General features: G+C 43.1%; 1 protein-coding gene across 12 annotated transcripts in view; it reads right to left on the minus strand.

Annotated features, from left to right (window-relative positions):
- Window positions 1–24,948, minus strand: part of FBRSL1 (fibrosin like 1) — an 827,250-nt gene that overhangs the window by 294,269 nt on the left and 508,033 nt on the right. For all 12 annotated transcript variants that reach the window (XM_079956419.1, XM_079956418.1, XM_079956422.1 and 9 more), the window contains exon 5: window positions 8,928–8,957. In XM_079956419.1, coding sequence (XP_079812545.1) covers window positions 8,928–8,957 — 30 coding nt within the window. The remainder of the gene's footprint in view (window positions 1–8,927; window positions 8,958–24,948) is intronic.

Below are 24,948 nucleotides of genomic sequence, written 5' to 3' on the forward strand. Positions count from 1 at the left end.
CATACTGCCTGCGCTGAGAGGCAGCAGCTACCCAGTGTTTCAGACTACCCTTTCCAGCCATAAAGCATTTCCCATGTTAAAGCATATCCCACAGAGCCATGAACTTTCCTCACCGATGGAAACTGGTATCCTAAGGCTTGGACACCAAAGCCAGCAGAACAGAAGTTATAAAAGGGAGAGAGAAAAGGACAAGAATTGTAAGGCTCTGAAAGGAACAGGTGCCTGAAATTTTCTTTTGATGGGTGAAAGATTGTGTCTGGAATCCGGCACAGAGGGCTGTGCCATTTGGGGAAAACATCATGTTTCTAAAGGTTCTTCCATGTCACCCTAAAGGAGCACAGGTAGGTCATGGCTCAGAGGATGCTTTCAAAGTAGGGTGGTTATCCTATTAGAAAAATCTTAATAAATTAATCATATGAGTTTAACCTGATTCATCCATTAAATCCCAATCATTCTGAGAAAGAAAGAAAGAAAGAAAGAAAGAAAGAAAGAAAGACCTATCCCTTTTAAAGACTCCGTAGTAGCTCAGTAGCATAGCTAGGGAGGGCTGGAAAAGGCCTCACTGCCTGAACCTTTGAGGATCCTCTGCTGGTCAGTACAGATAATGCTGAGCAAATGGACCTGTGAATTCACCTGGTATAAACAGCTTCCTGTGTCCCTAACCATGGGGCAACTATTCAGGAAAACCAACCAGTACTAAACTTTGACCAGATGCCACTGAAGAGAGGCTGCCACATACTGGTTTTTAGGCATTAGGTATGTTAATTAAACCATCATGTGTTTAGGCATTTCAGCAATTACCCCAGGGAGGAATTTCCTCCCAATGCAAACGGGAAGAGGGATTTGCCTCAGGACCACAGCAGGGGAGGAAAGGGTTAAATTGTCTCTCCATGCCTGTTCTGGCCTCTGATCCTGTTAATTATGCTGTATTTCCAACTTGTATTTTATCCGAAATCTGTAGTTTACCCTCTCACAGGGCTACCATTTCGAGCTCCCTTAAACATAATACAGTTCCTCGGCCTCTCTTACACAGGGGTGGATGAATCTTCTAAGAAAAAACTGAATTATCTGACGCGAAAGTCCATGATATGAGGCTGCCATGTCATAAAAACTTTAATACTGTAAACTAAGGGCTGCCTTTGGGGGGAAGCAGGTGCACACAGAACCCCACCCCTTTTCGTTTCAGCTCCAGGTCTTAGCTACTTGAGGTTTTAAGCTTTTTCCTGCCACCATTGTAACACAAAATCAAACCACAGCATAAATATGCAGCGAACGTTTAATTAACTTAGAAGTGCAATGCTATTTGCACCCCTACCCCTCCTTCCTCAGTGTCTTATTTAGTAAATGAAGAAATGCCTGATATCTAACCCTTGATTTGTAGAGCTCGCTTATGCTCTGGGTCCATACAATTAAACTGACAACCCATAATTTCACTCGCAGCAGTTGGGAGCCCAAGAATGAAAGAGCACGAATGCTGAATTACGTTGAGGGAAGGTAATAGGTTCTCCCTCCCCCCCCCCACCGCCCCACATCCCACATTTTATACTTAATACTGCTCCAAACATTGTTATTAGCAAAAGTCTCAGCAACATTTTGGAATAATGATGAGAAGGAATTAGTCATTCCCTTGTTTTACGCAACTTGACTTTTGGCTTTTCGCAGAATGCCATTTAGCGGGAGCACATTACCAAGCTGCTCGCCTCTTTTCATCTGAACGCTAAAGCAGGTAAGAGACAATAAGAGGAACTGTTGATGGTTTATATTACTCTATTATGTTAATGTTCACTAAAGTATGCCATAAGCTCTCTCATTACATGTGTATAAACCAATTCTCTGTGGTGTTATTCCTGTGCTAAATGCTATAACTACATAAATCTTGAATTAATGGAGACTTTATAGTTCCTGAAAATGAAGGGTAATTGCTGTCTGTTAATGCTGTTGTAGCTAGTAAAGGAAGTATATATTTTCAGTAGCAATGTTTATGGGCCGTCAGAGCAATGCCACCGTCACTGCTACGTGCTGCAGAAGATCTCCGGACAAACTGGGAGTCCCTGTCTTTTTCCCCTCTGAGGCAAATGAAAAGCAAAGCAAAAACAAGGGAGGGACGGAGGGAAGATATAGGAGGCTCTTTCCTATTATTCATCTATTTCAGTGTTGTGTACGCTGAGAGGCAGCAGATTTCCGGGGTTTCAGGCAGGGAACACTCCCTGGCCTTTCTGCATGCAAAGCAGCTGCTCTACCACTGAGCTACAGCCCCATGCAACGCTGTCCTAGATGCTCAAGGATAGTGGTTTTCAACCAGTGTGCCGTGGGATGCCTTGAATGATGGTTAGGGGTGGCGCAGGCAGCACTGGCCTCTGTCTCTCTTTCCTTCCCTCCCTCCTCTGACGTCCTCCTGCGTCTCTGCCTCCCAAAGGTTTGCATAGCTGTTTATTGCAGCACCCCCGGCTATAACCTCCATAGGCAAATGGTGCCTCTGGGAGGCTCCTCTCTTTGGGGTGGGGCGGGGGCAGCTCAGAGACCAGGGATTGCAATAGCAGCTGCCTGGAGGACTCTCAAAGAGAAGGGAGAAGAGAAGAGGCTGAGGGAACACTCCACAAGGGAGGGTGTTCAAACAAGGGTGAGAGGCTGCCAGCTCTGCAGGCAAAGGGTGACAAAACTGGGCTCTTGAGCCTCAGAGGGGTGCTGCAGAAATGATGTAGTTGGTTAAGGAAGCCATGGACTCAAAAAGGCTGAAAACCTCTGCTCTAGAAAACAAAACAAAAGCACCTCCAGATTCTGCTAAACACCTTCCCTCAAAATCAATAAAGCTCTCCCTCCTTTTCTGTCAGATGGCTGTTGCGGTTGCTCGAGAGTAACCAGGCAGGACTCCAACCTGTCTTTTACAGGCTTTATTTTGGTGCAAACTATTTACAGTGAAGAGCCCCAAAGCTCGTGTCTGGCTCAATCGCTAGCAGAATCCGGGAGTGGTCACCTTTTGGACCTCCCCCAACATAAGAGTTTCGTTACCCGCAGCCTTCTCCTTCCCTCTTTGCGCCTTCCACTACTGCGCAGGATGGGTTGCCCAGGAGCGGTGTTAAGGCTCCCACCAGCATCCTTTGGTCTTTGCACCTCTTCCCCACTGGAGGTGGGGCTTTCCTCCTCCCCGGAAGAGGAACTGCTTCGCAAGATTTTCGGAGGCTGCCTGTAACACAACTGCCCTTCTGTTTCTCGCCTCTGAGCCTATAGCAGTTCTCTGACATTTTCCTTTGTTTTAAACAAAAAAAGGTGGGCACACTGAATGCAAGACAGAAGATCTGTCGAGCAGATTTGTCACTGACAGTCATTTGGGACAAAATTTTAATACTGCAATTATGGGCCCATTCTCTGATCCCAGCTGGTATTGCAGTAGTATGAGTACTTGTGAACTCTTTCATCCCATCCTTTATTAAACTGGATTAAAAAAAAAGACAGAGGACACTCTAGAGGGGGAAAAAGGACCAAGGTTTGGTTGGGCTGTAGACATGAATGGGACCCAAGACATCAGTCTCAAGCCTCTGTAAACACCAAGCTTTAGAGAACATTATTTTCTAAGGTCTCCAGGGCACATGGGCACCCCTGCATCCCACAGTATGTGGCCTAGGGCAGGTGCACATGAGGCAACAAATCAGCATCACCTGCCAAAACACTGCTGCATCCAGGAACTGAGGCAAAGGCTCAGACCTCTACTTACAGTGATGTGATGCATGTGTTTGTCTTTTCTGTCATGGAATATAGTCCTGTTTAGAGGCAGAGACCTAGTTAAAGAAACTGATGCCTTGCTTTTTGTCTTTACAGATCAAGAAAGCAATACAGAGAAAAGACACAGAGGCATTCTCTCTTCATTTTTGTGTGTGCAAAGGCTCGTTGGTTAGTCCATAAGTTGAAATGAAGCGTGACGGCCATCTCCACCCCTCACCCTGCTCTCAAATATCATCTGTACAGAATGATATAATATTCTTCCTTTTCTGAGAAGGACAGTTAGGTTACAAGCCATACGCAATGCAGCTTCCTCTGAAGGTAACCTCAGATCCCACATTCTGAAAGCTAATCAATGTTGTTCAGATTTCAATTTCTTCACTACAAGGTGAAGTCAAACCTAATCTAACAAACGTCAGTCTCAGATGTAATGCTGCTAGCCAGGCCTACCCAGTGTAATTTAGATAATCATTAATAGCATAGCTGTATACTAAAACTACATGTCACTTACAACTTCATCTGAGCATTGACTGGCAGATCTTTCAAGTAGTTTTCCTAAATGATTGCTTTTTTGCCTTCTTTGATTGGGGAAATGCGAGAAATACTGTGATTCAGCGTCGGAAATAATATGAGGGAATTGAGTCTCACCATGTTCAGCCATGTAACACTACCCTCTGTTATCAGGAATCTAGACGGGGCAGACAGAAACTTAAAATATACACGGTAAAGAATAATATGGAGAGACGTAAAAGGGGGGAAAAAAGAATGCATTTCACAGAAGAACTTAGCTCTGGCAGAGAACAGCTACTTGTGTGGCACAGCAAGTTCCTGGCCATCTCTACCAAGCAGCAGCTACAAATTTTGGCAGGCACCAACATTTATCATTTAGATGGCAGGTTAAGATCCTTTCATTCTCCAAGGCTTTTAATGGGTGATTGGTGCTGGCTGCTGCTTTTATCCGTCTGTTTATTTAGACTTCATCGCTTGTTGATACTGCTGTGTACATTTGTTCTTTCACGATGTCTTCTTAATTAAATTATGAGAAACTTTCTGTGTATTTATTTTAGACATTTCTATACTCTCCTTCAGCCACAGGCTCCCAGAGTCGGTTCACTCCATAGAGCCACGCAATAATGCTCAAGCAATCCAAACACCAAAACAAACAGGTAAAAAGCTGCAGATCAGGCGGCCACAGCTCAAATATTTGAGAGCCTGGGAAAATAAACTTTAAGTATAACAAAGTGGGCAGCCCTTTGAAAGAAGGCACTCTGCTCCCAAGGGGCCATCACTGTGGAGACCCTTTCTCTGCCCAACACCCACTTCACTTCAGATGGTAGAGGCAACCAATGCTGTGCTTCTTCTACTGATGCATTTGCACAGAGCGGATCTCTTCCCACCTTGCCCCTCTTGCTCCCCTTCTCAGTAAGCAGCAGCAACTTCTACTACAGGTAAGCCCCCATCATTCCACTGTCCGACCGCTACTGTCGATGTGAGAACAGGCACCAAGCTGTGTGGAGCTATGCTGCCAACAGATTAGGAAATTTTAACACAAAAGCTAACATACCATATATGCAAACCAAATAAGGGGAGAGTTCATGCACCACTGCTGGGAGATAAATAGGGGGTGGCAGTGTTTTCTGCCCATTGCAGACACTGGACGTGCCAATAATGTGATGGATTTATGCTAGCACAGGCCACTACAGCTCTTCACACCGGCGTGAAATGGTTGCACTTGCACCAGGTAGACTCAGCCTCATCAGTCCCTCTTCCCCTTTTGGCCTCAGCTACTTGACTGTGGCAACCGAAAAAATATCAACACACACCATAATACAAGCTGTTGTTGCTTAATCCAGACCTCTTTCTTATGGCTTATGTGTCAAAACACATCTGTGATTTCATCTGGGGCAACTTTAAACATTCAGCAAGACTTTTAAAAGAAGGCAGTGAAAGGATGAAAGGCAAAATACATTTTCCTGATTTTGAACAGATGGGGGAAATCTGCTTTATTCGTGTAGGCTTCCCAGGTATCTTCCTGCATTTGTGGTATTTTTTACCTCCTGTGGTTTTAGCAGAGGTCAAACAGAAACCCTTTATAACTCTCTAAGCCAAATGACAACCCAATTCTAAATTTGGAAATGTGCAAATTTTCTGCATCTCTCTGTTAGTTTTATAATTTGATTTTTTAAATAAAACATTATTATTATTATTATTATTATTATTATTATTATTATTATTATTATTATATTTTGAGGTGGATATCTTGTTCAGCAGTGAGGGTTGCACAAAGCTTCCACTATCCCACCATTCAAAATGATATCTGCAACACTGATAGCTAGTGAGATGGGGAACATGTCAAAGGAAATTTGAAATCAAAAGGGTTTAACTATGAGTTTAATCACCTTTCTGTGACTTAAGTCAGCCCAACTTTTTTCTGGAATTCACCCAGTCTTTGTAAGATGAGAAAGTGGAATTCTAAAGGATGTTGAGACTTACAGAATCATGGACCCCAGTTTGCCCATTCCTAGTTTAACTGAAAACCAACCACCAAAGCTGTTTTTTTCCAAATAATATTTTTCATTTACAATGGAACCTTGGTTCTCGAACTTAATCCATTCCAGAAGTCCGTTCGATTTCCAAAATGTTTAGAAACCAAGGCACGGCTTCCGATTGGTGCAGGCGCCCCGGATACAATAGCCGGCAGCCGCATTGGACGTTCGGCTTCTGAAAAAAGTTCGCAAACCAAAGCATTCATTTCCAGGTTTGTGGCGTTCGGGTTTCGATTTGTTTGTCAACTAAGCCATTCAAGAACCAAGGTTCCACTGTCTTTTAAATACTTTAAATCTTGCATTAGAGACCAAAATATTTATTGTGGTGTAAACTTTGGAGGACTTGAGCCTCTTCTTTCAAATAATACTTCTTGCCTCTGATAAAGCCCTAGATCATGAAATTTGTTAGCATTTAAGCTTCAACAACAGGGGTCGGCAAGGCTTACCGGGCATGGGCCGGATCACTCCTGCAGAGATCATCTGTGGGCTGGACCAATGCAGCGCAACGCCGGAAATCATTTCTGCGCATGTCCGCGGCACCGGAAATCGCTTCTGCACATGCCCAGATGCTAAAAATTGTGCCTGTTCAAAAACAATTTTCGGCGTCTGGGCAGGTGCAGAAGCAATTTTTGGCACCATGGACATGTGCAGACGCGATTTCTGGCATCTGGGTATGCACAGAAGTGATTTCCGGAGCCGCAGAAAAGAATCGCCAAGCCGCGCCAGTTTAGCACAGCACGCAGGGACTCGCCGAATGGGCGGCTTGGTTTGGGGGCAGCTTGTGGGCTGGTTAAATGGCCTCCATGGGCCTCTCCCGGCCCATGGGCCTTAGGTTGCCGACCCCTGTTCTACAAGAATCTTCTCTGTTTTTGTGTATTGGAGAGCTGAACGTTGAAGCTTCTATGGAAGGGACTTGACAAATGACACTCTATTATATTGGTATCTGTGCTATGACCAAGTGAGGGGCTGATACTTTGTTGTAAAAGGTAGGACCCGTTCTACCCAAGCAGTGGTTCACAGCACTCTTGTTTATGAAAATGTCCTCCACTACCCTGAGACTGTGCCTCATTCAACAACTATATCGTTCTGGACTTTTTTGGATGCCAAAGAGGTTCCATAGCAAATTATCTCCATCCCAAGACATTAGTGATGCATGGCAGAAACTGGGTACCTTAGCTAAATGGTGTGGAGCTGCCCAACTGCAAGCCCCTCTTGTGGTTAATCTTTCTGCTTTTTGAGAATTTACCACCAAATAGACATGCATGACAGTCAGCCAAATGTACAGTGATTCAACACTGGAGGGGGAATATGGTGCCTTCCATGCAACACCTTCGAGGTGGCAGCACCTCAGCTCTAGAACTCCCTTCCTTCTGAGATACAAAGGGTGGTGTTGCTATTCAACTTCTGGTGCAAGGTAAAGACTTGGTTATATCAGATTTGGTGTTTCCTGGATTCATTTATAATTCATTTGCCTTGTTTTAACCTGTATTATGCTGTCACTTACACTGTTTTGTATATATGTATGTTATTGTTACCCACCCTGGAATTATTTTTGCAGTGAAGAGTGGGAGAGAAACGTTTTAATTAAATAAAAGCATTTAACAAACAATTTGTAGTTCCTGTCTTTATCTGAATTGGAAATGTATTGATATGAGTGCAAAGAAGATAGATATGAAAACATTTGATCAACATTTCTTGAGAGTTATGACAACTCAATATATTTGTATTTCTAATTTATATGGCCAAAACAACTTCCATATTTTAACACTCCCTTTTTGTCTGAATGTTACTTTAATTGTATTCTTCAAAAATTGCAGTAAAAACTTCAGCCCACTCAAAGACAGAACCAAGGCAGCTGTAAATGTCAGCATGGCCTGAGACTAATATCTGATGAACTTGAAGGTTATTTACAGGCAATAAATTTTTCTTTTAACACAATGTCAGTCTGAAGCTCACAATGGAATTCAACATAGTCTCATAGTGGTCTCACTGCAGTCAGTGGGAGTGCTTCAGAGTTTAGTGATGTTAATTAAACTTGCCTCTTCTATAGGTGGGACATTTTTAGGTCAGTGGAGGTCACTGGGTTTAAACAAGAACCCATACATTCATCTCTCTCCATCCCAAACATCTGACTATAATCTCCCAATGACTAATGCGAGTATCAAGCAAAAGGGTCAGGGGTAAAAAAATCTTTGCTGCATGATAAATATGTATGCATGAAGCCAAAATATACCTTGACAGTTACAACATCATCTGCAAAGACGGGTTACTGGTTGTCCATCTTCGAAACCCATTACGAAAACTGACATATTCAAAAGTCATTATAAATAAAATATTGCCTTTCAAGCAGTTACTGAAAGAAGTCTTCCTCCAAAATAACATGATAGGAATGCTATTGCAGTCTTGAGTGCTCTTCCAATCAAAGCACATTAATCAAAGAAGGTCGTCATGTTAGCAACAACAAACCCTATTTTATGTACATAGTAAAGCCCAAGGGAAAAGACATCTTGTATAGTGACCCAAGGCATTTGAGGTTTAGCAATCACTATTTCTAAAATCTGGCATAAAAGCAGATAGTTTCCTCTTACTTTCCTGGAAAAAGAGTTTCCAAGCTTCAGGAAGGCAGTAGAGTCAAAACAAAAAGGAAAGGACGTTTGGACTTACCTTATCGTCAATGTCACTCTCACTGTCACACTGTAGATTAAAAAGAAAGAAATAGAAGACTCTGTTATGAAAAGATGCAGAAATTATACACATCAACGTATACAACTCAAAGCCTTCTTAGCACTAAGGGCCTCATAAGATATGTAGCACAATTAGAAGGGACTGCAATAACCACATTTATTTGAATTTTAGAATTCTTTGAGAGTATTGGTAAGCATGTAGATAATGAGGTGTGTAAATTTTATGAAATTAATAATAATAAACTTATCTGTGTGAAAGAAACACAAGGTAATATCAATAAAAAATGTCACAGACTCCCTCCATTTTTATTTTTACAATACAACCAGAATTTTGAATTTCCCTGGCAAATCACATTATTTCCCATTGAAAACGTATTCCCTATTTTAACATTGAAATAAATAATCTCAGCATGTTAACATGAACTAAAATAACATACCCAAATAATGATATTTAAATTTGGATAAATACGCAAACATCCCAGTAGATAGGCATTAGCTGCCCTGAGCATTTGGAAAAGTGAGATATTTTGGGCTGGGTAAAAGGCCATTTGATGAAGTCCTTCACTAAAAGTTCCTAGCATATCAGTCATGGCATATGAAGGCAAATGTTCCTCCTATGTATTGGAAACTGTTCTGAGAGTGGGCTTTAACACCCAGTGGGGACATCCCTAAGAACCTGTATTGAGATCAGGACAATTTAATTTGTTCATAAATTATTTGGATTTAGAAATGAATACCATAGCTTGCAGTAGCAAACTGTGCAGATGACCCAAATTATTAAGGACAGTGAAGTCCTGAGTGGACTGTGAGGATCTCAAAAAGGATTTTTCCAAACTGGCTGCCTGGGCAAGAGAATGGCAGAAGCGTCTCAATGTCTGTAAGGGCAAATTGAGACATAAACATTGACTCTTATCTGCTGTTCTGTTGACTAGTTAGCCAATTTGGAGAGATTCTTTTACAGATCCTCCTCACAGTCCATTTGGGACTTTACTATATTGATTCAATGTCTAGACGGGTACATTGGGACACAGAATCCAAAATACATATATATTGACTTGGGGACATGTGGAACCTAATTTGGCTGTTACTGTTCAGGTTTGGGATCAGTGGACGACCTTGGGGTCTCAAAGTTCAATGACATCCTATGTGATGCTAAAATTTGGCACCCTCATCTCTTGCCTTCCATTCTACAACATACTGTGGTTGTTGCGCCCCCCGCAGCGCCCCCAAGGCTCCCCCCCCCAGTGTGACCGAACTGGTCACACTTCCATAAATCCGCCTCTGTTGGGATCATAGCAGAAAGCTTACTAAAAATGCTGGCTGTATGATTTCTATCCATTGCCAGGATGTGACCCTCAAATGCCTTTGAGGGAATGAAACCCTCAACAGAAAGAAAGCGTTGCCCACTTCAATGTGATTCTACTGGGAAAGAGCTATCTTTATTCATTCCGTTGTTGAAGTGATATAAAATACAAAAGATTTAAGACTGTGGGGCATGCAATACTCTCAGCAGTCCCCTAGAGCTAAGGAGCACAGTTGCTGGCAAGGACAGCAGAGGAAGTGGCACACCCAGGGGCAGGGCAAAAGCGGGGTGCACTGCGGGGGCCTCCAGAGTCTGCCTGCCTCCTCCCACTTAGCCACCCTACAGCTGGGGGGGAGGAAGTGGGCGGACCATTTGGGGCAGTACGGAGCCTGCGGGCGCCTAAGCCACTGCGTCACTCCCAGGAGAGAAGCGTGGCTCAGGTGTGCTACAGGCCCCACGGTGAGTGCCGCCCGGCATTTTGTCACCCCCCTCAGTGGTGACACCCGGGGTGGCCCGCACCCACCGCACTCCCCTTCCTCCACCCCTGGGCAAGGATATATGGGGCAATGCAGTTCCTTAAGTAACCTGGTCTCAAGTTTATCAATTTGTAGTACAGTTGCTCTCCTGTGCTTAAAATCTTAGGAGACTAAAGTTCTTAAAACATTTTCTAGATGGGGAAAAACCCATAAAGTCAAGAAGGAGAAGGGGTGGCAGTCGTTTTACATTGGACACACTTGCTGGCTTTGAAAATGGAATAGTTCTATTTTCAGCTGTACATATGGCAGGATAATGACACCTTGGAATGTTTAGGGATGCATAGATCTCACTGGCTGGAGATGAGAAAACATTACCATTGCAAAGTACAAATGAAGCTATTGCAGCCTTCTCTATGGGCAGAAAATGATCTCAAAAGCAGCAGGGGGGTGGTTTCTACATTAAAACAGGGAATCTCATCTTCCCTGGAAAATATATTATGGCACATTTTGTCAGTTGCCCACCAAGGGCTGCTTCTCAAGTTACATTATTTTAGACAGAGGATATGAATTAGTTGACTTTGGATTTTGCGGTCAAAGCACTAGCAACCAGTGGGAAAGAGATTTGATCTTTGGCATCTTACACTGGTTCTCCCTCTGAGGGATACTAGACGTCTGCTTCTATCAAAATGGACAGAAAGACCTCTAAAACCTAGGAGCAGTTATTTGCATGCCATTTCTACTTGCTGGTTTGTCTGAAGGCATGTGAGGCAGCTGCCTCAGGCAGCTAGTTCTGAGTATCCAGAAAGAACATCAAATGTTCATTACTGTTGTTATCCAAACACAATGAGTTCTATGGAAAGAGTTTGTTAGGTGAGTGTTTGCATAACAAGTCAACAATTTCTACTGAGCATTCCTGACCACAAAATGTTGGAAACCCCCCCCCCAGCTCATCACGCCCCCCAGAAAACCCAGGAAAACCAATTTGTCCTATTCAGGGCCATCTTACCATAGGTGCTAGGGGTGCGGGGCACCCAGATGCCAGGCTCTCAGGGGTGCCAGGCTGAGAGTCTGGGGCCTGAAAGTTGAGTCCGGGGAAGAGCCCGCCCGTCAGTCGGAGAGCCATGGTGGGCTCTTCTGCTGTGGGTGTCTCTGTGCCGTGAGTTTGGGGGTGACCGAGCCAGCGAGACCCTGAGGCGGCCAGCCGGCTCCACCCTCCTGCACACCTGGGACTGGGCAACCTGGGGGTGGGCTGCCGGGCAGATCTTTGCATCCTGGCACCGCATATGCGTAAGACAGCCCTGGTCCCATTGCTCCCCCTCAATTCCTCAGCCAACCAGCAAAAAGTAAACAATGAAGTAAAAACTGCTCATTGTTCGAATATATGAATCTGCAATGTGTGTGGCAAGGTTTGGGTACTAATTCCTCTCATTTGGATAAGTGAATTTTCAAGTCTCTCCAAGTCACATTTCCTCTCTAGGCTACATCCTCTTTCCCCAAGCCACACCCCTCACTGGTCTTGCTTTGTCTTGCAGGACATTGGACTAGGTTCTATAATACTTGCTTGCCTCAATGGAGGACAGAGAAGGATGCATGAGTGTGTGTAGAAACAAAGGTAAGATGGACATTAATTGTTCTGCTCACATTTGCCTCACATTGACCTGCAGGTGGCTCCCAAAAGGTTGCCCAGAAGAAAATGTGGCCCCTGGAATGAAAAGGTTTCCCCATACCTGATGTAAGACATTTAGAACACTAAAAATATTAAGGGAAAAAATAATAATCAGAAAATGCCATATGGCTGCAACTCTTTAATGCAACGAAGAACAAAGAAACACAGAACACACATTAATAATAGCAATATTTACAATAGCATAAGTAGGTTCACCTTACAGATCTTTTTTTAATTGACACAAATCAGAAGAATGGTTAACAATGTACATGCTATAGTACTTTAATATGTTCTTTGTTAACCATTCTTATGATTGATATTCCTTAAAAAAGAATGAAAAAAGATCTAGAGCATTCCTCAGCAGGAGTAAAAGGGAAATTTGTGGTCTGGTTCACACATGTGGTACTGTCTAAGTACATTCATGTACAGTTTTTAATACAAGACTAACAGGGATTTGATCTGCTTCTGGATTAAGTAGATAATTTCTGTGTTGTTTGCAGACTAAATTTTCTGGGCACGAGTGATTAGTTCTGGATTTCCTTTGATTTGTTTTCCTGCCTCACTGAACTATGGGAAGCTATCCCATAATCCTTTGGAGAGGTGGGTTTTTGCGTTGTTTTTTTTAAGGACATGCATTGCTTGCCAAGGAAATAGAACCTTTTTCTTCCCTATTCTTGAACAGTCCCCTCTAAATGGATGTGTCAGTTTAGATGCATTCTGCGGACAACAGCAAATGTACCATTTAACTTCTGACACACATTTAAAACAAGATGTATCTAAACTATTGATACCCTGGAACATTTTCTATCATATAAATATTATTATTTATGTGTATATTATTAGTATTAGTAGTGAAATGTATATTCCACCAGCACATATAATTAATAAGAGAGATCTTATACTGTAAAATTCTCCAGGAGTAGCTGTCTTAGTCTCTTGCAGCAAAAGCAATGAGGGTTTTTGTAGCACCTTAAAGGCAAACACATTTGTTACGCCATGAGTTTCTGTGGATACAAGGTGAACTTGCAAGTGATGAAGTGGGCTGGAATCCATGAAAGTTTTATACCATAGCAAATCCATGAGTCTTTAAGATGCCACAACACACTGTTGCTTTGGGCCTGCTTTGCGTGTCACAGAAAGCCATACAGTGAAGGTAAAGGTACCCCTGACCCTTAGGTCCAGTCGCGGACAACTCTGGGGCTGCACTCTCATCTCGCTCTATAGACCGAGGGAGCTGGCGTTTGTCCGCAGACAGCTTCCGGGTCATGTGGCCAGCATGACTAAGCCGCTTCTGGCAAACCAGAGCAGCGCACGGAAACGCCATTTACCTTCCCACCGGAGTAGTACCTATCTATCTACTTGCACTTGACGTGCTTTTGAAGTGCTAGGTGGGCAGGAGCTGGGACCAAACAACGGCAGCTCACCCCGTCGCGGGGATTCGAACTGCCGACCTTCAGATTGGCAAGCCCTAGGCCTTTGGACCACAGCGCCACCCGCGTCCCTGAGGTACCACTGTACTATTGTTTATTGGAACCATACAAATCAGCCACTCCTCCCTAGTTCTCTTACTTAATTACAATCTGTACCCAAGTTTTGCCCTGTGAGCAAAACTAAGACTTATACAGCAAAAAATAATATTTAGAACTTACCTGACTACATTACGCTTATTTATGGAAGGGCTATCTAAGACATCTAGCTGCTGAAGACGTAACAGGGACAACAGTTCTTTAAAACACATGTTCTTACAATGTCCTACATTGGTAAATTTTTGGCAGAGGGTAATAGAGACAATCAATGTGACTGTATGGAATAATCTTAAATTTGCTGAGGAAAATATTCTTCTGAATTACCGTATATACCCAATATTTGGAACCTAAGAAAGGGACAATATGAGTGGACTCTCCATGCCTCTACTATGGCAAACGGACAGGTATTGATGAACTGGGAAAAATTAAAATGCAGCTCCCTTTAATGAATAGATCAGGGGTCAGCAAGGTTTACCTCGCCTGGGCCAGTTCACTCCCGCAGAGATCGCTCTGTGGGCCAGATCACGTCTGCGCAGACGCGATTTCCGGGGCCACAGAAGCGAGTCCCCGCTCTGCGCTGTGCCGGTTTAGCACAGCACACAGGGACTCATCAAGCAGACAGCTTGGTCTCAGGGTGGCTCGTGGGTCGTTTAAACAACCCTGTGGGCCACTTGTGGCCCATGGCCCACAGGTTGCCGACCCCTGGAATAGATAGAAGATACGTACAAATTTGCAACACAGGAACACATCACATGTAAACATAGACTTGCCATGGAAATTTTTAAGAAATGTTTGGAATTCATTTTTATTAACACTGTATTATGTTAACTATAGGATAATTACAATAACAATCTTGCAATATTTATAAGGTCCTTTTGTATTGCATATGGGTATTATGTATTTTTCTTTTTCTCCCCCCTTTTCATGACTTATTTTACCCTGTGCACTTTCAATTTACACACACACACAAAACTTTTTATCTTTTTTATCTCTCTCTCTCTCTCTCTCTCTCTCTCTCTCTCCTTACACACTCACACACAATTAGTTTTTATTAAGGTTTTTGTGTTTCAAAGCAAACAGATAAACAGGAAAAGGTACAGCTATTTTCTCACCTTTCAATTCATAGTCTTTCCCACAGTTTGTTTACATTTGGTGAGAGACACTTTTGTCATAGACATTTTGCAGCTGGGGGAAAGGGAATGGAATATATATACATATATATTGTGTTTGCTTAGGCCACACTGTGCTAAAAGAAACTGGGAAGAGCAAAGTGCGCACAAACTACTCCCCAAGAACCAGCACATCCACATGGTTTTAATAAACTACAGTTTAGCTTATTGTGACGTGTGCAAACAAGTGTCTTACAGGTAGATCTGCTGGGTCTACTCAAGTTGCCACTGTATCATCAAAAACCCTTGAAGTAATGGTAAGAATTTTTGAGCGTGGAATAGGAGAAAATATTTGAAGACACACACACATTAAAGGGGTAAACTAGGTGAGACCTGCGGCTACAGGGCAGTATACAAATTTAATAACTAATAATAATAAACTATATTAATATACTGGAGTATATTGCTGGTGCCCAATACCTCCTGAGTGTGTGTAATTCATGAGAACCCAAGCCCCAGAAATAAATTGGTTCTGAGTCATCCTGCTGTGCAACTATTATCTGGAAAACCAGAGAAGCAGCACATTCAGAAGAGTGGGGAAACAAAAACCAAGGCGAAAGTTTGCTGGTTTAAGCCATGCAACAAGCTTTTCTTACAGAATGTGAGCCATGAAGGAATTTAAAGGGTGGAGGGAGAAGAGAAAGCTCTCCACATCTTCACCTCCCACGCAGCTGTTGTCAATGGGACAAAAGCCCTTGTCAAAATACACAGTTAAAGAAATGTGAGGAATGGCAACTGCTGACAGCTATGGGGGCTCATTTAAAGACAAAAGCCTCAATTACCTGAATTTTCCTACAGGCCTGTTAACACGCCAGGTCTATAAGTAAATCTGTAAACAGCCTATTGTGTTGTGTTCATAAAGGCTTGTAAAGGGATTACTGGCAGAGTTGTGCCAATTGCCTCTTAATTCCACCAAGAATGTTTGCAAAGGAGATCCTAATTGCCCCACTTTTCTTCTTCTTCTTTTTTTGTAAAAACAGTTTGGGGGCAGAGGCAGGTTTAAGCCTGAATCTTGCTAGTGGCAAGTAAGCTTTTCAAAAATGAAATCCCAAACCAACAATACTTTCTGGAGTTTGCTTGATCTGCTATCAACGAGCTGGTTGTTGCCAAGTGTGCACTGGAAGTGAAGGCAAGGCTGATCTTTCTAGGGGCGAGACACAGAGAAAGAGAGACTCCCGTATTAGAGTTCCCAAGTGTCCTTGAAAATCAAGAAAGGCCTTGATTTGGACCTCATTTAACCCTTAATTATTAAATGTTTCTGATTTTCAAGAAGTTGCACTGACCCTCTTGATTTATAAGCAACAATGTCTAAAGGAATTGCTTTTTTCTAAAAAAATAATGTTTAGGGGTACTCTCATTTTCCTACACATATTGAAATATTGCCCCTCAATGAGGCCAAACTTAAGATTCACAAAATGTTTAGGGGTATGCATACTCCTGCATACCCCCAGAAAAAAACACTGTCTGAAGGTACTGTTTCCCTAAGAGGAAAAAGTAAACCAATTTCAAGCTGCTTGAACTGTCATAATCCTCCCCAATATAAAGAAAACCAGCAGTTTTAAAAATAGAAATTGTAAAATAATATACTCAGCAGCCATATGAATACTGCAGTTATCAAGTGACAAAAATGTAACTTGGCCTGAATCTAGATGACCTCAAAAGCTTTTCCTTACTGAAGAGAGCAATAAACATGATAGCAAAAAGTACCTTTGCTGAAACATCTTCCAAAGTTGTGCAGAGCAAACAACGTTCTACAACAATGCGAGAATTAGTAGCAAACCTTAAGAAAGCTGGAGATGGCAGTAATCCGAAACGGTCTCTTAGACTGGCCTCTTGTTGGGGGTTATAATATAGGGCATACTGGGAGGTCACTGGATAATCATAAGGGCAGCCTCTGAAGGCATGGCAAGCACTCACCTGACCTCTGGACAGCTGAGACACGGCTTGTTATTGGGAAGGAGAGGGATGATGTGGCAAAAAGGTCGCCACAATGCAAGCGCACCACTTGAGCCAATCTGCCACACCTGCTGGGTGCATTGGGACCATGCCACACTCCCTGCTGCTTCACTCCACCCACCATCAGAGTAAGGAGCAGATAACTTAGTGTTAGGAGGTCAGGTGAGCCCTTCTGCTACGCCATGTCATCGGCTACTGTGAAAGAGGCTCTATTGGTTGCATCCAACTACAGTTATACTCAAAGATGACCCACTAACATCAATGGCTCTACTTTAGTCATGCTTATTATTTTCAATGGGTGCCTTTTGAGTAGGACTAACATTGGCTACAACCCTATACAGATATATTTGCACACATATAGCAATATTGTATTACGCGCAGTATATGCAACTTTTGCAGAAGTTTACATATTTTACCATGATTCTTAAATACATTTTCATGTAAATAACCTTGTTTATCTAAGCTAGGTTACAAATTCAGCCTGATTTCTGGTGGCATTATGATTAAGTATTCTGTTTTATGTTCTGTTATGGTCAATGGTCAAATAAACTGATTTCTGTGCTTATTTTAAACAGTCTTTTACGTTTAATCGTGGTTAATGCTGAATGGGTGCATTTCTGTACTCTTCAGATTAATAGCAGTACTATCTTCTCTCTCTACGAATCTTGGAAGTACAACAGCAGGGATCAATCAGTTTGTAGGTGTTTATTCTGTTAATCTTAAAGTCAACTAACCAAGAAGGGGGATGGGTTGAGGTGGTGCTTAGTAACCAAGCAGAGTGGTATGATATTCACAAAAGGTAGCAAGTGTCTGGATTGGCGGTGTAGTTCTGAGGGAGTTTTTCCTTTGTATGTTTAGCTGAATAGCACCCTGCTACGTACAAGGCCTGAACCAGAAAACAAAACAAAACCTCTCTGTTCCTTTCTTTTCAAATTACATAGTTTTCATTCACTTTCATTACTGAAGTGTTATCAGGCCTTGTTTTCTGGACTCCATTTGCATTATTTAAGTGACCTTGGCATTTTCCAATACTATATTTGAATGGAATCTAAACCAAATGGATTACCGTACATATTTCCTCTTCTGCCATCTCAGGTACTGGGGAACAGTATCAGGGTTTACAGCATTTCAGTTAGCTACACAGAGGGATTGGTGCCAGTTTGCATAGCTATTGATCCTACAGTTGACTGGACAAGACTTGTTTGTTAAAAGCCACATTTCCTCTTTTTCCTCTTCTTTCATGGTCCAGGGTCTGAGATTACAGAGGATTCTCAGATGGTACAAGAGAGAAAATGAAAGCATTGTAAAAATAATGTAGGAAGAATCACTGTGTAAAAAACAACAACATAGTTTGCTGCTTTAAATATACAGCAGGCATATACTTCACATATGCATATATTACTAGAATCAGTGTTAAATATTTAAAACCAGAAATGGTTTGGGGCTGCCTGGAAGGCAGGTACTTGCACAGCCACTTAATGCAGATACATTCAAACTGTGCCACGGATTCTCAGCTGGAGGGGGGAGGCAAAAGTGGCTATAGCTGCAGTGCTTGAGGCCCATGGGGGCACTGAGCAAGGCTTTGGGGCAATATACCAGGAGCATTGCCTGCAGCAGCAAGCAGTAGCTAACAGGCATTAAGGAGCCAGCAGAAACGACTACAGGGCTTTGCATTGTTCCTAAAAAAGCACAGACACTTGCTTCACCAAATCAGAGATTAAACAAACCCTTGAGTATTGGACTAGCCCGAGGACAGCCCAATGATTATATGCAAACTGGAAATAGCTAGCTAGCTAGCTAGCTAGCTAGCTAGATAGATAGATAGATAGACAGACAGATTTGGCATGGATCCTTGTAGCCCAATGTCTCTTAATGTCCTCCAGAGCAGTGTTTTTCAACTAGCCAGGATAGCTCTGTCAAGTAGAGCATGAGACTCTTAATCTGTGGACCCACCTGGAACCCATGAGTGCATGCCCCGGGTGTGTGTGTGGTGCAATTGCACTCCCTACGGCCTAGGCCAATAAGAGGAAGCAAAATGCAGGCTCAGTTTTCAAGTTATAAGGGCGGAAGGAAGCAGTGATGCAGGCATTGTTGCAATCCACCTGAGGTGTCATGTAGCCTAATTGTGGAAGGCCAATGCTCTAGTCAGAAACAGCAGTTGCGTGAGGGCTAAGCATCCTTAGGTGGTTGGTGTGGAAGAAGGTTAAAGTCACTTTGTTTGATCAGTCTTAGAAGCAAATTCAGAGAGCAAGGCCATCCCTTAAGGTTGATTTGGAGAACATGGGGCCAAACTCCTCTACCTTTGCACCAGTACTTGAGGTGTTTGGGAGCTGAGACATGACATCACCCTTTTCAGTGGCAGTGGCAGAAGAGGACAAAATGTGCATTGGCATTGGGCAAGGTTTAAATTGAGGTTTCAGTCTGTGGAATCCAAGGTTCAAGTGTGTTACGTAGTTTCATAAATACTCTCCAACTTTCTCTGACACAATATCTGCTTACATATAGCTCCCGCTTCTGCCCAAACACTGCATGTGCAAACTGGAAAGTTCTAGGAAGCTGCCTTACATTAGAAAGGCTATATATTCATCATTCTAGACCAATACTGTCTGCTCTGACCGGAAGCTGTTTTCCGGGGTTCATGAAGATGGCCTTTTGCAGCCCCTGTTACCTGCTCCTTTTTAGTAGAAATGTCAGGATTTTGAACACAAAGCATGTGCTGTCCTACATAGTTACCGTCCCTCTAAAGAGACTTAAAAGAAAATAAAGAAAAACCTAGACATCCTTTTATTCAAGACCGACAGTTGGACTGCCCAGAGAACACAAGTGACTCGTGAGTCATGCCTCAGTCTACCCTTGTAACATTTTACGGTGCTTAATTTTCAAAAAAAGAAACATCAGACTCAAACTTACAATGAAGCTATTTCCAGAGGTGAGTGCATAGGCCTTGATTTGTACCAAAATGTAGCCATTAAATGAACACAAGTGTCGTTGAACATGTGCGGAGTGCCGTTCCTCCCTTCCAGCTACCCCAAACCTGGGATTATGTGATGCGTCTTTAGTGGCAAGACATAGGAAGCCACCTTATATCATTTCAAACTATCCACCCTATCTGCCCATTCAGAGCAACTTTGGCTACTACTCTTCAGAGTCTCGAGCAGAGTTTTACCCCAACCCTGGCAACCTGAACCTTTTAACTGGGGACGAAGGGGATTGAGTTGATGATTTAACATGCAAAGCACATACTCCAGCCACTCAGCTATGGGTCTTCCCCCTAACATTCAAGCAGGCTTGAGCTGCAAGCTATTCCTTTCGGAACTCTAGAAGTATATGAGCACTGGTTGCATTTACAAAGCAGCATGGAAAAGACACTCTGCACTTCCTCATAAAAGTCTGCTGCTATTTCACATCTTCTAAAGTCCTGCGGTTCATATTGTTTTGAGGCTTAGCTGATGGAGCCCCCTGCTCTCTGCACCTCACAATGATTTGGTGGTAGCATTGGTGGCATGGTGTTTCTGTGAGTGTGTTTCTGTGTGTATAAGGGATGGGGGGGGGTGTTGGGTCCCTCTGCCACATACTCAGGTTTGGTACCATATTAAAGTCTGCAGGGTGTTGCTTAAGAAGATGGGAAGAAGGAGCTGTATCATGAGCCAAGCTGACAGAAAAGCCCACTAATGGGACTTGAGGCTTTACGCACAGAAACAAAAAAACAAAAAAAAGAAGAAACTGCCAAAACATTAAGCTTCCGCCAAGTGTCGAAGGGCTACTGATTTATTGCAGCAATTTTGCCACTGTGTCCTTTATAAGGTCCCCCGAGTCTTTCCCCACTAGCAAGAAACTGTGAGCTGTTGCGGCTCTGGGAGAAGCGTAGAAGCTAGCCAAGAGCTTTTGCGGGGTGGGGGGCTCAGGGAAGGAGAGAGAAGATAGAAAGGAAGAAAGGAAGGGGGAGGAAATTGAATGTTGACTTGAACTTGCCCCAGGCAGGAGAGAGTCCTCTTAGCTCCACTAGCTCTTTGACAGCTTGATGAAATGAGTCCAGGGCCTCCCCATGGCTAGACCAGCTCTGGCTTCCGAATGCTGAGGGGGAGCAGCGCGGAGGTTGGGGGGGGTAGGGGTAGAGCTGTAAGAAACAGACTGAGCCTCAGGGCAGCAATTTCCTTCCTTCACCACTACCCCCCCTTTCTTTTCTCAGCATTTGGCTGGGAGAGGGAGGTCATAAGCACTATACATGTATAAACTGAGCTCTCTTTCACCCCCCTCTCTCTTTCAATCTTAGTGGTGGCAATTTGGCAACTGAGGATAGCCTAGAGCGCTATAACTAATTTTGAGAGGCAATGATGCATCAACATGGCTGGTGCAGGCTGAGCCAAAGGTGTGTGAATGGGTGTGGGGGTGTTGTTGTGGAGGCCATTTTGTTAAGTGACCAACAGCTGTCACCTGCAAGCTGAGAGAAGGGAAATCTCTCTCTCTCCGTCCCCCCCGAATGTGTCTTACATGAGGGCAATTAGGGTGGATTTTCTACCGTTCCCCTTTTACCTCAGAGAACGTTAATCTTCCAATCCACCACTGTTTTAGCACAAACAATAAAAAAAAAGGAGAGAAAAAGAGAGAAAGGAAATGCCCAGTGTTTGCACAGGAAGCAGTTCCTTGGACTCTATTCTTGTCTCTGCACCCCCAAAGCTGCCTCCTTGTGTTACTTCCATGGGTCAAGGAGCCAACGGTTTAAAAAACACTATTTAAAAGTCTCTTTTCATTCCACAAAAGTGAGTTGATCTGCTACAGCTAGGGGTCGATTCCCAACGGGCCTCCGTATTCCCCTACCCCCCCTCCAAGCCCCCTTTTCTCTTCTCTTTTCCTTAGTCTTCATAAATTAATCAGGAAGGCCCTGACTAAGTCATTTCATGCTGTACAACATAAAAGGAAGTCCCCTGATGCTCCAACCTAGGATCTATTAAAAGCAGAGAGAGGAGGGAGGAAAAGCGGAGGGGGGAGAAAAGCAGCGGAGGGAGGAGGGAAAGGAGGGGGAAAAAAACCCTTCAACCTTTTTGATTTTTTGTTAGGATAAAAGCTGGAGGACTTTGTTACAAATTCTAGCCTACATCAAAACACCTTAAATAATTCAAAGAACATGTTTAAAGGGAAGAAACTGAATGTTGCTCTGATGTTCAGTTGCTGCAAACGCAGAATATTACCCCAAACAGCATAGCCTGTTAAGGGAGTCAGACAGGGGTGGGGGGAGCAGCCTTGAGCATTCCAGTTCTTTAGAAAAATGTCAGAACCTGTAAAAATCATAATTTCCAGCAACTCCCCCCCCCCCACAAATGTGTGTCTGTTTGCGTGCATGATATAAACTCAGCGAGACTGAAATGTAGGTTCCTGACAAGCTGTTAACAAGACAACTTTCGAAATTCTAGTCTGGAGCTCTCTGGGAGATGGGCTGCCATTTCACTGTTCTGAGGAAGTTCATGACATGACAAGCAAAAATCAGGAAACAGAGACCTAAAAACCACGGTGTAATTTTCATTTGCTTCTGTCGTGAAAGAATTCAGGCAGAAATATTAGGAGGCTGAACAAAAAAGAAAAGAAAAGAAAAGACGAGCATGTGTGTGTGAGAGAAAACGAACTGGAAAGTAATTGTTGGGATTTAACAAGCAGATCGTTTATACTTAAATATATATATATAATATGGGGATTCTATTACGTGTGTGTGTGTGTGCCCGCACGTGCCCCTGGTGCCAGTGGTAGGCCAGGTTGGGTACTGGTGCCACTGGCAAAGGGCTACAGCAGCTCAGAAGGACCCTTACCACCCTGTTCACCAGGCTCCCAGGTGGCTGTTTTAGCATTGGGTGGGTAGGAGCGCCATTTCTGGATGGGCGCCATCTGCAGCAGCTGCATTGTGTGGGGTCTGTTTGTGTTGGGGGCCCATTTGTGGCCCTGTACTAAGGGCCCTCTGAAGTCCAATGCCAGCCCTGACAATGAGTGGCAGCTTCTAATTTACTATAGGGCAATGTTGGTGGGTGCTCTTGTACCTGCGGAAGCTTTAATAAAATAATATTGCTAGTATTATTTTAGAGGGTATAAGGAATCAGGTTCTGAAGCAACTGAAAATCAATGACATAAACCACACTAAAGACAGGCGGTTTTGCCAGTCCTTTAAAAAATGCTAGGAAGTCTGCAGATTTGATAATAAATGGATGGATGAACAGAGATATATAGATAGAGAAATAGAGATATGGTAGAGGTGGCCAAACTGTGGTTCATGAGCCATACTGGGCTCCTGGGAAATTTAGGGAAATGAATAAAAAGCAGGATGAAATGAAGCAATCCTTAGTGTACACTTGAGGCACAATGAAAACCTAAGCCTTCCTCCCTACACCCCCCCCCCTCATTCTCCAAGCTACACTCTGAGACTAAGGACAGGGATTGTGATCTGGCCACACAAAAAAAGAGGATGGGAGAATTATGTGTCAATTTGAACAACAGAAGTGTAGCAAGATTAAATGGGTTTAAGAGATTGTAGAAAAAATTATAATGTGCGGTTGGAAAGATTGATGGGAAACTGGATAGTCTCACTCATTAAATATTAACCCGAGATAAAATGATTAGACAACAGTGCAGGCCCAATACATTTTGCTGCCTGAAGCGGAGATGAAATGCTTTCCCTGGTCTGAACCAAAGTCCAAATGGTATCTTACCACAGGGCTCAACATTTTAAAAGTTCTTGCTGCACCATTCGGACAAGTCCTGCCCTCATCTATACACCTCCCCACCCCTACAAGCAAAAACAATATTTAGCTAGGATATTTGGGTAATTGCGTTATCAGCAACTGATGCTATTATGGATAGTATTGTCAACATGTTTATTTTGCACAGATTTTGACTTTAGTTGAATTGTCATAAACTGCACATTTTGTATTTTATTGTCTGATCCCACTGTTAAAAATGTTTGTTATTATTATTAAATTTTCATATTGCCCTTCATCCAAGGATCATAGGGCAGTTTACAATATAATTTTCTCTCTACACTCTATTAAATCTTCTCCCTCTACATCAGGGACAGGGAATTTGGGCCTCCAGGTGCTGCTGGACTCTCAGTGGCTCTAGCCAACATGGCCAATGACCTGGGATTATGGGGGTTACAGACCAACACCATCTGGAGTGCCACAGGTTCCATATCTGCCAAGCATAGATAACACTTCATACATCTGATGACATGGACTGTAGTTCATGAACGCTTACCCATTCATAAATTTGTTTTAGCAAAACTAATGGAGTAAACTATTTAGATATAGCCAACATGGTGCTCCTCAGAAGTTGTTGGACAACTCCCTTCATCATAGACTCATTGGTCATGCTGTCTGGGGCTGATAGGAGTCCAACAAAATCTAGAGGGCACCATGGTACCTTCTCCTGTACTAAAGCTTCATAAATTCAACTCTTTTTCTTTAGTTACTAAAATGTTCTATGGAAGTGAAGCACCAAAGATTAGCATAGGCTACAGTCAAATCAGACAGAACCTTGTCTGCAAAATACTAAAAACAACTAGAAGTCCCAACTGAATGGTTTGTCACAACGTGAGAATGTGCACCAGTGTCAAAATGAAGGAGTGCAGTTAGTGCAGGATAGGCAAAGCAAAAAATAATTTATGATATACAGCTTTTATATTAATCTTCCCCAGTTTGGTGTCCTGCAGCCCCAGCAACCATTGCCAATAGTCAGAGATGATGAGAGCAGTAATCCAATACATATGGAGGGCACCAGGCTGGGGAAGGCTGTTTTATGTACTTCTGGAATGCAACATATCAGGCACATACAGTAATAGGATTTGTTTGAGTTTGTTCGAAGTATTTGTTCATGCTGACATTTGTATAAATGTGGCACAATCTGGTCCCACCCACAGTGACAATG

Source organism: Podarcis cretensis (assembly GCF_951804945.1).
Source record: "Podarcis cretensis genome assembly, chromosome: 16".
Classification (NCBI taxonomy): domain Eukaryota; kingdom Metazoa; phylum Chordata; class Lepidosauria; order Squamata; family Lacertidae; genus Podarcis; species Podarcis cretensis.